Below are 14,746 nucleotides of genomic sequence, written 5' to 3'. Positions count from 1 at the left end.
AATTGAAAAATCTCGTGCTGCCTAATTACGATTAAGTATGTTGCAGATAAGTGAGCATATTATTAATTTGATCATGTGCAAAACGCCGAGGTCTTTTGCCTTAAGTATTCATGTTTATTTAACAGACGTATACAGCGCGTACCATATACCAGACACTACTCCAAATGCTTTTAAAACACGACCCTCTTTGGTTTTAAAAGTATTTCTAAGTGACATTAAATCCGCGTGTGCATTTCGAACGTCCTTGCCATAGTTTTCTTTATAACATGGGTACAGTGGTTAAGTCTTCAAAGACAAATACGGAAAAACTTGAACCAGTTGCAACTTTATTGCAAGCCAGTCATTTCCCTCTTTGCAATTTTTCGCAATTATTATAATTAAATGCAGCCGTATAGTGAGAAAGAACTTTTTTTTTTCAATGACGATTTTGCACCCCGGGCGTTTGGAAGCGCCCGCTAATTTGATCGCGTGGCCAAGGTTAATGGCACCTGTAGGCATTCACTTTCAGAAAAATGCGCCGCCTTCGCTGAAGGTTGTGAAGGCTGAGATCGCAGGTCAGAGGCGATGTGTCTCCCAGTGGCCTGTACAGACTGGACTTGAGCACACCCGCCGGGGAGGAGCGAGTGGCCACCCGCGCACACCCGCTCATCCTAGAGGGGCTTAGAGGACCGGGAGCCGAGTGGCGTCGGGGGAGGTCGGAGCCGCAGGTACGCGAGTCCGCTCGGCTCCCTGCAGAGGGCTCGGGCAGCCGAGCGGCAGCGAAGCAAAGGCCGAGAGACCCGCACAGAACAGAAGCCTATAGCCGAGCTGGGGGGTCACCGTCCTCCGCGGCCCCGAGCTGACCCGGTCCAGCCCCATCAGGCCCCGCCCGGCCTGCTCCCCCCGCGCAACCGCCCGGAGACTCTGTGCTTTGCCGGGTGTTAAGTTTCAGAAGTCAGGATGGAACGTTTCGGGTTTCTATTCACACGGTTATTGCAGGCGCCGCGCTGGAGACCGCACAAAAGAGACGAGGGCTTGTGGGGAAGGGGTTTTGTGGTTTAACGCGGGCTTAACCTGCGGACTGCAGGTCCTTCTCGCTCCCCGCCTGCCCAGCTCCCGCCAGGGCTCGGCCTTCTCAAGTCGCGTCCCTTCCTTTTCTCCTCCCCGCCCCGCGCCGGTCTTGTGTGAAAAGAATGCAGTGTGAGAGGGACACCCTAAGCAGATCCCCAGAAAAATAAGAATCCGTCCGTGGCGCAGGCTTCTGGCGATTGATTGACGCCTCTTTCTCAGGGGCTTTTCCGCACTTAGCACAGAGCTGCCGGGACGCGATGACTGCAGTCTCGGCTTGACCCGGACCGACCCGGCGCCCGCCTCCCGGTACCGCGGCCCCCGGGCGGGCAAACCGACTCCAGCTGCCCTCGCAGATACATCCGCGTAGCCGCCGGTTCCAAAGATACTACTTCAGATCATGGAGAGAAAGAGCAGCTTGAAAACGTGTTTTGAGGGCACATTTTAAATGGTATACACCCACGCTGTCCAATGCACAAAAAACTGGACACGAATTTCATCTTTTAGAAAACAAGTTTCCAAGCCCGATTTTTGTTCTTTTCTTTCACGTAGGGATTCTAATTAGCTCTACCGCTGTGACTACCCAAACCAGAGACTGTGGAGAATTGCAATTATCTGGATCATCCAAGCCCGAAAAACTCGAACTTGAAAAAACTACTAAACCTGTATCCTAAAATACCCGCACCATTGATTTGTCCTTCCTGTCACTAGAGTAGACACAACTCCGACCCAAGGTCTACTCAGCGGGATCTATTATCTACAGCCTACAGCCCGGGTGGCCAAATGGAAAGAACTGATTCAGAGCAAATCGAAAATCGTTTGGTGGCCTGTCTCTCAGACCCTCCGACCGCCAGCGGTTTTAAGTACCTGGTCGGGGAAACTCGCGTCCTTATCTGTTCTCGGCCCAGAGGCCGCGGAAGCAGCCGTGCGAGTTGCCAGGGAGAAAAGCAACTTTGATTTAGGGTTTCCAAAAACCCCAGAGGGCAAATGTGACCGCCAGGGTCAATCAGTCAGCAGTTTTGGTCCAGACAAGGGACAGTCGAGTGGGGCGGTTCGGTTAAGCCACGGCGCCTCCCGACGTCACACACGTTCGCTCACACTCAGCCACGCGCTTGGGGTTATTCTTTAAACACAGGGCTGAAACTTCACGGGCAGACGGCGGGGTGCGGAGGAGCGCCAAAACCCGAGGTCCAGAGCCCGCCCCTCTCCGGCCCGCCCCCGCCGCGCCCGCGCCGGCGCCCGTGCCCACGTCCGCGCGCCTCCCTATCTAGGGTTAGCAACTTCGCGCTCCCGCTCACCGCGGCGCCTCCCCACCCGCGCTCAGCTCCAGGGCCGCCGAGGCGCGGCAGCGTTCCCACGCCTCAAGCCCGAGCTCCGCGGCCCGCATTGGCCAGCGCGGCCCCGCCCCTCCGCCTCAGCCAATCCCAGACCACGCTAGCCCTCGGAGAGGCGGTGCCCGGCGGAGCGGGCGGGGGCCTGCGCGCGGGTGGCGGGCGAGGGGGCCCCGCCCGCGCGGGAAGGGAGGCGTGGCCGGCGCCGGCTCTTGCGGCCGAGCTGGGCTGCGGCGTGGGAAAGAGCCGCGAGGAGCTGACCGCGCCGCCGCCGGAGCCGCGCCTGCCGGGGCCCAGGGAGGGCAGGCGGGAGGAGGAAGGCAGGGAGGGCGCTGCGTCCCGCTCGGCGTCCGTGGCTCCGGCCCGGCTGCGCCCGCGCGGTCTTCTCCGCGATGAAGCGCCCTTGCGAGGAGACGACCTCTGAGAGCGACATGGACGAGACCATCGACGTGGGGAGCGAGAACAATTACTCGGGGTGAGCGCGGGCTCGGCGGGAGCTGTCCGGAGCCCGAGGCATCGGGGAGCTTTGTGTACCAACGGCTCGTTGGAAATCCCGAGGTTTTTCGCCGCCGCCTTCTAACCTAGCAGGGGAAAGTTTTGCCTGGAATACTTTTGAGTGGTGGGCGCTCGCGGAGCGCGTGTTGGGGTGGGGCGAGGCATGTGGGTTTGCACTCGAGGGGTGGGGCGAGAAGACGGGGGACGCGGCTGGAAGTGTGCAGGGGCTGGCGAAGGAGGGTCCCCTGGCTGTCAGCGTTGGACACGCGGACTGGCATGTCCGGGCGACCCCGCGACGCACCCGCCACCGAAATTGTATTGGGGAGCACTTTCAAAATGGGCCAGGCGAAGAGGGGCGGGGAGATTGTTTTAATTTTTAAAGATGCTAAAAGATGACTTGCTTTTTGGAGAAATTAAAGCAGTTTGCGATGGCAAGGCTAAATAGTTTGAGATTTCCAGGTTGGTCGAGTGTAATTTGGTTGACTGAGGTGTGAGTGACAAGTCTTTCGGGCGTCCTCACTCTTACTGTTTGTTCCTAAGTCTAGAAAAGATCGGGGTCGTGATCACAGAAGCCAGCCCTCCACTCTGCAGTGACAGAGGGAGGTTATGGAGGCGTTTTAGTGCCAAGGCGGGTCAAATGATAATTGCTTCTAATTGGCATCCCCAGAAGCACCTTAATTATTTATCTGCAGCTGTCACTCAAGAGTAAAATTCTTTCTACCTTTAGAAAACTGGTTTTCTTTCAATATTAGTCTAATATGTACAGACCTTAGCTAGCCTGGAATCAGCAGAAGCAAAGATATTTACTTGAAATATTGTTTCCAAAGTATCATAATTATTAAAGTGTTGTGTCATCTTTAAAAAAATGAGATCTGAAAAACAAAAGATGTGTGAAAGGTGAAACCAGTTGAGAAGGGGTGGAAATGAGGGGAACAGTTAATTCAGAAATAAGATCCAGAAGTGAGAAGGTGAGGTAATAAGAACCTGGTGTGCACAACATTTCTAAAATGAAAGAACAAATAACAGGAACCTGGAGAATTTGAGAACATGAAAAAGCAGAGTATCCATGAATTATGAAGAGAAACAGATACCAACTAGAATGTATCATAAAAAATTATGTGACAGTGCGGTGATTTGATTGAACTTTTGATACAAAATATTTTTTTATTAGCAAACTCAAGATGGGTTACAACTCAGAGTTTTAAGCTTAGATTGAAGGCTGAGAGATAGTCACCTAGAGTTTTATTTTCAAAGTAAAATATTTACCTAATAGTTGATCTAATTTTAATTTTTCTGTTAGTGGCATATTTAATTTGGGGTCATTCTTTTGGAAAATTGACACAGAAAACATTGAATTTGTCTTTTTTTTCTTTCTGTATGACTAATTGGAGTTTTGAAATAGATAACTTCTGTTTATCTTAAAGACTGCATCTAGGGACAGCAGTTTGACATACGGTGACTGTATATCTGTTTGATAATACTGCTAAACATGGCCTTTATTTTACAATAGCATTGCTTTGTTTAGTGGGTCTGTCCTCAGGGAGAAGGAGGGATGCTATTAGAGATTAGCTGACTTTTAAGAAACATTTATGAGTGGAACTAGGAAGTACTAATATCTAACTTCTCACCCTGACTGCCCATAAGTATTTCATTGGGAGACCAATAAAAGTTTAGAGATGTTTTCTGCCAGTAGATTTGGCATCTGGATTACTCATTAAAAGAAAAAAATGGCATGATTCTTTTCCTGAAAAGATATGAAAGGGCTGAAAGCAAAGTTTGTTAAGAATAAGAATTAAGAATAAAATAACACTGATCTAAACTATGCTCTCTCTCTGAATTATTTCGTGGGTGCCTTCAAGCACCCAGAAGAAACAACTGTTATGTTCATACAGCACCTGACAAACTCTTCTTATCTCGTAGGCAAAGTACTAGCTCTGTGATTAGGTCGAATTCGCCAACAACAACATCTCAGATTATGGCAAGAAAAAAAAGGAGAGGGGTATGTGATTCTTTTTTTCTTTTTGTTTCCTGTAATCCTGCCTAACGTGTAGCGGTTGTATTTTTCCATTATGAATCATTTTATCATCCGTGTATTCATACATTTTTGTTGTTCTTTTGCTTTTTTGGGGATAGATAATAGAGAAAAGGCGTCGAGATCGGATAAATAACAGTTTATCTGAGTTGAGACGACTGGTGCCAACCGCTTTTGAAAAACAAGTAAGCTGCCCCCACCCCTGACCATCCCACCAAAGAGCTCAAAAAATCTAATTCTCTCATCTGGGAATGTGGGTTCTTGTTAAAGCTCATTAAAATAATGGTGTATGTGCCCTGATCTGGCACACAGCAGCTATTTCAATAAAATGCTTTGTTGTGGCAAAACTATTAAAAACATAATCCATCATGAAGTTGAAAAACATTTCCATTCTCTAGCTTATTTTCCCCTTCAGGGTAACATGTTCATGCTTTCTCTGTTCTTTCTATGAATACCAGTAGTGGTTTAAAACCGAGCTGTATGTAGTAGTCTTAAAAAAAAAAAAAAGATATCTATGTGAAATTTCATTTTTTGTCTCAAACTATTTTTAACTATTCTTTTAAGTAAGCTTTTTTATTTAAAAAAAAAAAAAAAAAACAGCCAAAGCCAAGGAAGTAACATCTCTCATTCTATTTCCTAAATAATAGTACTAACAAAATTTATTTACCAAACCACTTGGTTTCATTTTTAATCCCTGGGTTAATAGAATCATGTTTATTTTGAGGCATATTTGTGAAAGTTTGGTAAAAATCAAACTAGCCATAAATTCCCCTTTTCAGAATTCAAGTGTTTGTTTACAAAAAAGAAAAAGGAAAAAATATTTTGCACACTTGATAAAGTAGGAAGCCAAATGTTTAAATCTTCCTCTGTCATTTTGGAAAAGTTGTGGTTTTCCCTCGGCCTCCATGGTTGACGGTCAGAGTTCTAACAGCATCTTTTAAACATCATGGCATCATACGCTTGTTGAAGATGTTATACTTTCAATTAACTTCAAATAGGATATAAGACATCCATTGTTTGTTTATTCCACTTTGTTGTTTCATGAACCACAAACATTATAAAGCAAGCCCCACAAAGTCCTTGGAAATTATCCAGAAACTGCAGTTTTGTTATTAGTCACTTTCACTGAAACTCCTGTTCATCTTCATGGAAAAATTGAACATGAACAGAAGTACAAGGTGTCATGTGTTATTGATTACACATTTTTAAAAGAAAAAAGACACCCACTCTGTATGCTAAAACTGATAAGCTAAATATAATGGGCAAGTTGTAGTTTTGATTAGTACCATTTCCACAACACGCTGAAATATCAGTAATCAATGACGTTTTTTACTTTCAGTACTGAAATGTCTACAGTTATGAGGTACAGTTCGGTGATTTTTGGGGGAAGAGGGAGGGTTGTTAGATTTTTTTTTTTTTTTCCCTTAACTGTCGACTTAAAACAAACCTTAAAAGCAGACCTCAGTAGTTTGGCAGTTAGTTACCATAAACACAGGCTTTCCCATTTGCTGAGCTTGGCGACCAACCCTGGTGAGCTGGCTGTGTCACAATATGATTAGAAGAGTGTTCTTTTGAGCAGTTTAAATAACTCTGGCACTCTCACCGTGTACTGGGTGCTGACAATTTTCACAAAACAAGTAAAGCATAGGAACCTGAAATAAACTTCAGTTTCCTTTTCAAGAAAACATACTGATTTAATTATTTCGCTCTTCCAAGAAATTAGAAGCCACCCACAGCCCTCTGAGACAGCTTGAAGTGGCATATTCCAGTTGGTTTCCAGAGGTGCCTTAAAATGGGGGAATGGGCATAAAATATATTTCCAAGACAGTTTTATCAAGAGCCGTTTTAAAGCGTTCAGATATCCTTAAGCATTTTTGATGCTTACTAGATAAAGAGGTAGATATGCTTTCTTGTTTATGATCTTGGAATTTACAGTGACACCTGCTGGTAGTTATTGGGGGAAAAAACTTTGAAAGTCTCCCTTTTTGCACTTTTGGTACTTCTTACAGCAGTAGTGTAGTATGAATTACCTTAAAGGCATCTTAGAATTCTATTTTTGAAAAATATGCTTTTGACAATAATTTTCTGAGATCCTATCTCCTTTTCCTCCAGAGTTGGATTCAACTGATCCAGACTTTTAAGTGTCAGTTGCCCTATAGTGTTAGTTGCTCAGTCGTGTCCAACTCTGTGACCCCAACAACTGTAGCTCGCCAGGCTCCTCTGTCCATGGAATTCTCCAGGGAAAAATACTGGAGTGGGTCCCATGCCCTCCTCCAGGAGATCTTCCCCACCCAGGAATCGAACCCGGGTCTCCCACATTGCAGGTGGATTCTTTACTGTCTGAGCCACCAGGGAAGACTATTATATATCGCCTAATAAAGTATATTATTAACCAGGGCAGAGATTGATGCAAAGTTTGAGAATTTTGCAGTTGTAATAGTTTGGGTGGAGTGATCTTAGTGTAATTGTTTTTGTGATTAAAAATTACTTATCATGCCTTTTATTCTTTAAGAGTTAAAATGGCAAATATCTGTCACTAGGTGTGACATAATTAGTGTCTTCATGTGAAATTTGGAAGGAGTTCAGATTTTTTTTTTTCTATGAAAAGATTAAACTGAGAATTTCTTAGTGGGAGGGAAAATGAACATTCAGGATAAATTGTTCCAAATTTGTTTCCATAGGATTTATGAGACTTCATTATTTGTTTATTCAGGGATCTGCAAAGTTAGAAAAAGCTGAAATACTTCAAATGACAGTAGATCACTTAAAGATGCTGCAGGCAACTGGGGGTAAAGGTAAGTCGGTGACTTCATTCCTCCCCTCCTTTCTGCCTTTCTCTTTTCATTTTTTTCTCCTTAAGATTGTAAGGAAGTCATAGTTGAACAGCTCTTTAACAAGCTGAGATAGGAGGTCCCAGATTAAAGCCGTGGAAATCAATGCTAATGGCAGGATTGAACTCGTGGGAAAGAACTTCTGGAACAAAAGCAGCACTTGACCCTGGGCTTGTGTTTGCTTTCATAGTACTGTGGGAGTAAGGCTTCATTCACAGCAGCCTGGTCAGAGATTTGTTTGGGACTTTCAGAAGTGCATGCTGGAATTTGTACCAAAGACAAAACAAACACACAAACATCCAAACATAAACAGGAGGGTAGAGGCAATCTTTTTTATCTTCTTCTTTCCCTCCCCCACCGCCCTCCCCTCCACCCATTAAATCAAGGCTAGGACTCAGTATCATGCAGCTATTCCAAAAGAAGTGAATTTTCATTGTTTTCAGAGTCTGATTGGTCTTGGATTTAGACCACACAGAGCATTTGAAGTGCAGGTAGTGAATCTCTGTCCAGGAAACCACTGATGCAACAGTCATTCCCGCAGAGAGCAAACAGGAGCAGGTGCCCTGGCCCAGTGCCACGGAGAGATGTATTCTGTACCAGATAGTGACTTAGGGAGGAATAGTCCAGGGGTCTCGGGGACGGACCCTCACTTCATGGTATAAATGAACTTGAGATCCTGGACGCTGATTCGTTCAGATTTCATTATCGTACTTCTCACGTATCCTCAGACTTGATTTTGCCCATTGTATCTTCTTCCCCTTCAAGAAGGCCTTCCGTATTCGTCTTACCCAAGGGTGCTAGTTCATATATTTGATAACTGGCTGAGGAGAGGGTACCATAAAGACGAAGCCCTGCAGCCACACCCTAGAGGCTTCTCTCTGTTCAGCATTAGCCTTTTAGTGCAGAGCACCAGAGTTTTCCCTAGATCAGGGCAGAAGCAGGGCACTGGAGAGAAATAGCTGTTTACCAATTGGTGCCCAAGTATTTCAGTATTTAACTCCACTGAGGACCTGTAGAACATCAGCTCTGAGCATCACCATCTTTCTACCTGTGTCAGGTGGAGGGTGATCATGGTAAAGGGATGCCCTCAGCCCAGTGTGACTTACCCTCTGTTGTCCTTGGTCAAGGAACTGTCCTGCATGAATAAACATACTGAATGGGTATGGAATTGTGATTTCTTCTCATTAAAATGTAACCCTCTGCAAAGCATGCAAATATTCTTACATAATAGAGAACTGGATGAAATTGTAGATGCCAGTGATCCAGCCCAGCTTAGCCACTGCCCCTACCTTTAAACCGAGACAGAGGTGCTAAGCTACATGGGGAGGCCTGTACCAGCAGCACTGAATTCTCAAGGGTCCCCGCAGCCCCATGATTCTGTCTCTACACGAGCTCCCTCAAGATACTAGGAGACTGACTGAGTTAGAGATGCTGCAGGGGAAAGCTGTTTGATTGCTTTACCTCTCTTGGCACTGTTAGCTGTAAAGCTAAGGATTTTGATCAGTGTTTCAAATAGTTGGCATGAGCTATACTTCTAAAGAGTAATATTGTTCTTATGCCTTAGTATAAAAACGAAGTTCCATCTTGGTTGCTATTCTCGGCTACCTGAACAGTCCTAAAATCCGTCCCAAAATAGTCTGTGAACAGACATTTGTGAGCAAGTTCCACACAAGTCGCCTGACTGCCCGGTCATTAGAGAGGTCACCTCACCAGAGAATGTGTGGGCCTTGGGGGGAGGAGGGGCTGGCGGTGTGGGCGCAAGTTGTTAGACTCACAGCAACTATGGGGCCTCAGAATGTACTGGCGAAGGGCAGAGACCCTGCAGTTAGGTTGCCTGGTTTCAAATCCTGGCTCTGCTATTTTTTTTTTTCTTTTTTTTTAAGCTCTGTGACCCTGGATAAGTTACTAACCTTCTCTGAAGCCCAGTTTCTTCATCTATAAAATGAGGACAGTGAGAGTGTTTGCTTCACAATGTTGTTGTGAGTTTAGTCACTTAAAGCCCATAGTGCAGTGATGGAAAGCGGCGTGGACCCCTCTGCTATTGTTATTGGCCCAAGATCCAGTCACAGGAAACAGCTGCTCATTGTGGTTTCCCTCTGCATTCAGCGGTAGAATAGGAATTACATAATTTATATGCCTTAAGATACAACAGAGAACTCAGCCATGTTGAACAATATATAGCCAGCAAATCACCAATTTCAATTACTTTGTGCCTAGTCATGAAAATTCTTGGAAGCTCTTGGGGTTCAATTCTTTTGATCTGTTCTTTAGTCTGTTTTTCTAAGGCAGTAATTTCTAGAGAAGATTTAGAGTAACCTAAATTTCTGGATCCCTCTGGGTTTCTGGACTCTGTCTACTCTGATGATAACCTCCGTTCTCTCATGGAAGTCAGAAGTCTGCAAAGCCTTACAGAGGACCCTAAAGACACTTAATGTGAAATCTTTCTTTGGAGGCATCTTCTTCAGGAAGAACTTTACCTCCTAAATGTCAGGGGCTTTATTGCTAACTGTGCTGAAGGCCTGGGATGATAACGATTTTTGTTGCTTATCTTCCACATTTCATGATATTCTTTTATGTCAGCTTTGTGCTGTTACTATCTTAATGTATATATTTTTCCCCAAATTTCTTTTTTGGGACGTCCAAGTTTCTCTTGGAATTCTAGCTCTTGAACTTTGACTACTGTGACAACTATTTTTCCAGAGTCAAACTATAGAATAAGTTTAAATGTTAATAGATGATAAATGAAACAGGTAATACTTTGATCTACAAAAACAAAAAAGATAATACAGTAAATGCCTTAGATGAAAATAACCTTGTTTGAATGTGATATTTGTCATTTATATATACACACATCCCCAAAGTGAGTAGACTAAATTTTAATTTGAAAATTGTTTTTAAAAAAACTTGCAAATGAGAAAAAAACTCTGAGAAGGATGTGTTTGTACTATAGGTCACTAATTCCAAGTGGTGACATTTCCCCAAATCTCTGATTATTATCAGTACCCTAAATTGGCACTGATACTAGTCAGATATTATTATTTTCTATTCTAATGTATTATCTTTGGATAAAAAGAGATTCTCATAAATGTGATGGACTTTAGCCATTTTTATGATAATAACCTTATGTGTAGGAGTACATGCATACACAAGGACATAATTAACATACATTTATTTTCTTGAATAAATGCCAGAAAAAACTTAAACTAAGACAACCAATGAAATAAATTTATATTTGAACTTCAGGAAAGCTAAGAGTTATAGTAACCTCATGGCAGCCAAAGAGCCTCATATTACCTGATAGAAAAATCCGATCTTCAAATTAGTAACCACATTTTTAAAAATCATTTTTCTTTCTTTAAATTTTTTTCATACAAAGAATGGTGTTTTCATTTTGTCGATTAAAAAAAAAACCACCATGAGTCACGAAGCATGTATGACTTTATTAAGCAGTTCTAGCACATTTCTAACAAAGTCCTCAATCTGGTTGTATGCTTTTCACATCTCTGCTACAAATGCCAAGGGAGTGAGGATGTTTCCGATAAACCCTTTAATCTCTAACTCATGTGACAGAGACAGAGAGACTGGTCCTCTGTAATACCCGTGCAAAAGTTTACTAGAGAATTTCACTGTCCCACCATACAAAAGAGACACCATTTTTTTTTTTTTTTCTGGAAGTGTTTGAAACACAGATGTTCTTAATTTTTTCCCCCCACTGTAATATTTGGTTGCAAGAACAGCTGTAGTGTATAGCACTACCAGAATTGTCACACATGTGAATTGCAAAGTATACTTTCTTAATGTCTGCAAAAATTACGGCCATAAATAGCTGGCAGCATCTTCAGAAAGGACCGCTAGTTGTACTTAAATCTCTGAAGGAGAGGGTGGAACGTAGTCGGTGGTTACTTTTCATAATGGTTATCATTCTCTCTCCCTCTCTGTCTCTTCTGGCCCGCACTGTGCTCGAACCCCTTTTTAGGCTACTTTGATGCACACGCCCTTGCCATGGACTTCATGAGCATTGGATTCCGGGAGTGCTTAACAGAAGTGGCGAGGTACCTGAGCTCCGTGGAAGGCCTGGACTCCTCCGACCCGCTGCGCGTGCGCCTGGTCTCGCATCTCAGCTCGTGCGCCTCGCAGCGGGAGGCGGCGGCCATGACCTCCTCCCTGGCCCACCACCATCACCCCCTGCATCCGCACCACTGGGCGGCGGCCTTCCACCACCTCCCTGCAGCCCTGCTCCAACCCAACGGACTCCACGCCTCGGAGTCCACGCCCTGTCGCCTTTCCACCACTTCGGAAGTGCCTCCTGCCCATGGCTCCGCCCTCCTCACCGCCACGTTTGCCCACGCGGATTCCGCCCTGCGGATGCCCTCGACGGGCAGCGTCGCCCCCTGTGTGCCGCCTCTCTCCACCTCTCTGCTGTCCCTCTCCGCCACTGTCCACGCGGCCGCGGCAGCGGCCACCGCAGCTGCGCACAGCTTCCCTCTGTCCTTTGCTGGGGCATTCCCCATGCTCCCCCCAAACGCAGCTGCCGCCGTGGCAGCTGCAACAGCCATCAGCCCGCCCTTGTCGGTATCAGCCACATCCAGCCCTCAGCAGACAGGCAGTGGAACAAACAGTAAACCTTATCGACCCTGGGGCACAGAAGTAGGAGCTTTTTAAGTTTTCACGGAATTCCTCGCAGTAGCAACTGAATGTCCTTCATTTCCGAGTCAGCTTAAAACCTCTGCAACCCTGGAAGTAGCCATAGAGATGTCTGCAGACCCACAAAGGAACAGTAAAGCTGTTTGAGACACAAATCTCACAAGTGGAAATGTGGTATCTTTTTTTTCCCTCTGTTTTGGTTTAAGGCTATTTGTAACTTGACATCAGCAACTTTTGAAAACTTCACACTTGTTTCCATTTAGAAGTTTCCTGGAAAATGTATGGACCATACCATCCAGCAGTGCATCAGGATGTCTGAATTGGGGAAGAAAAATGACCTGACTCAATTCTCTTGAAACTAGATGGGAAAAAATATTTGTGTTTCATAAGTGCCTGAGCTAGTAAAGTTTTCTTTTGAACATACAACATTGCACAAATAAAGAAGAGTGTAGAGGTTGGGTTAAGAAAGGATAAGGGACAGAAGTCCTGCATTAGGCTGCAGATACTTTAGTACAATACAAGAGAAGAGCACTCTGTTGAAACCAGCAGGTTTTTATTGGCCAAAAGGATTGCTGAAAATAATTTTCAAGTTGAAAGTCCTAGTTTTATCTTAGTTTGCTTTCTTTGTACAGACTTGCCAAGTGGTGACATTTAGCAATGCATTAGTGTAAGCAATTATTACATCAGTGCTCAGATTAACAAGCATTTCTGCCCTGTCTGCAAACCCCCAGGCATTTTCTTTCATGGCTCAAAACATGGTGCTTCTTTTTATAAACCATGCATTTATAGAGTGCACCTAGAGGCAGTTACTTACTATGTGCCCACCAGAGGCTATCTGACTCATGCCAACTTGAAAACTCTCTGGTTGTAAAAGTTTAATTTATTCTGTATCATTTGGACAATTTTTACATATTTATCTTCTTGATTTCATCCCAATAACATGTAAAATCTATTGTCACCTTTTGGAGAGAAGTTGCATTTCTGGAAGTGATGAGGCAGGGAGAGAACAATGGTAAGAGAAAAGCCACGATTTTTAAATGTCCTTTGTCAAGCTTGTGATTGCATTTGATCCCAAATCAAGATGAATGTATTCAATGGGATGTACATAAATTATTTTTGTCCATGCCTAGACTAGTGCTACATAATGTGTTTTGGTTTTGTTTTTGTTTTAACGACAAAATAATCTCTTAATACTTTGAAATTGAGCACATGAGATTTTATGTTTGAAAGACAAAGACACAGCATGTATTATTATGCACTTCATTTCTCTGCTGTGTGGAGAAAGCAATAAACATTATGAGAATGTTAAACATTATGCAAAATTATACTTTTAAATATTTGTTTTAAAAATTACTGTACCTAGTCTTCTATGCATTACTTTGTAACCTTTTTCTATGCAAAAGTCTACATATCACTAATTAAATGAAGTCCTTTTTGACCATTTTAATGTGGATGAGTTGCTTTGCAGAATGAAAGTTTACAGGAATTTCAAGAAAGGCCTTGTTTCACTAACAAATTAAGCCTTGGCTTTTCTTTTTCTAAGTCATTTGGTATAATTCACAGCCTTGAAAATAACAGGTATTTGAGTTTGTAAATCAATTAAGTATAGGTGAGTATGACACCATTTGGAGGCAAGAAGCGATTGGTTTCCTCTGCCTTTTATTTTTAGCATAGTTCTTGGAAAAGAGCAAATAGCAGAACGTCAAATAATAGTATACTGAACGTAGGGTAATGAGTTTGTGTCATACGTTTTGTAACTCAAATATTTATAGAGTGTTTTTAAAATATCACATGCTCTGTACCTACCTCAAGATTCTTTTGATGCTGTAGAAACTATGCAGGGATCCCTTCTTCAGTGAAGCCTAAAATAGATTCTCTCAGAGTTTCTGAAACTATTGGGCCAAACATAGAAGAAGATTTTTTTAATGTTCTTATTATGCTTATCAATTATGCTTAGAGTTAAAGGAAAAAGTGGGAGACCTCTTAAATAATTTTAATTTTGAAAAATCAAGCATATAGTTTATTTTTTCTTTCTGTAAGTGGGTGAAAAAAATGAGCCAAAACAGATCATCTTTGTTCCTTGTCTGTAAGCTCTGTGGTTATTTTATGTCAGTTAGCTCTGATGGGATTAGGTAACAAATAACAAAATGGGTTTAGTGGTATTTGGAGTTTGTTTCTTAGTCATGATTTGTGGATAACAGGCATAGAAATAATTTTGATTTAGGATCTAATAGTTGATTCTGTGCCTGTTGTAATGACAGCATTCAAATAACTTTTTGTAGATTGTAAACTTTTAGTGATCAGGATTTTTTTTAATTTGAATTAAATATTGAAAGTAAATCCCCTCTTCCTTCTTTCTTTCATCT

General features: G+C 43.4%; 1 protein-coding gene across 1 annotated transcript; it reads left to right on the top strand.

Annotated features, from left to right (window-relative positions):
* The first annotated feature begins 2,578 nt into the window (after positions 1 to 2,578).
* On the top strand, positions 2,579 to 13,173 carry HEY2 (hes related family bHLH transcription factor with YRPW motif 2). The gene is made up of 5 exons (XM_005890122.2): positions 2,579 to 2,853; positions 4,794 to 4,872; positions 5,007 to 5,090; positions 7,619 to 7,700; positions 11,713 to 13,173. The coding sequence occupies exons 1-5, from the start codon at positions 2,771 to 2,773 to the stop codon at positions 12,396 to 12,398; spliced, it is 1,014 nt and encodes a 337-aa protein (XP_005890184.1). The 5' UTR covers positions 2,579 to 2,770; the 3' UTR covers positions 12,399 to 13,173.
* The last annotated feature ends 1,573 nt before the right edge of the window (positions 13,174 to 14,746 follow it).

The sequence above is a fragment of the Bos mutus genome, chromosome 9 (genome assembly GCF_027580195.1).
Source record: "Bos mutus isolate GX-2022 chromosome 9, NWIPB_WYAK_1.1, whole genome shotgun sequence".
In the NCBI taxonomy this organism is placed as follows: Eukaryota; Metazoa; Chordata; class Mammalia; order Artiodactyla; family Bovidae; genus Bos; species Bos mutus.
This window is presented reverse-complemented; position numbering and strand designations above follow the sequence as displayed.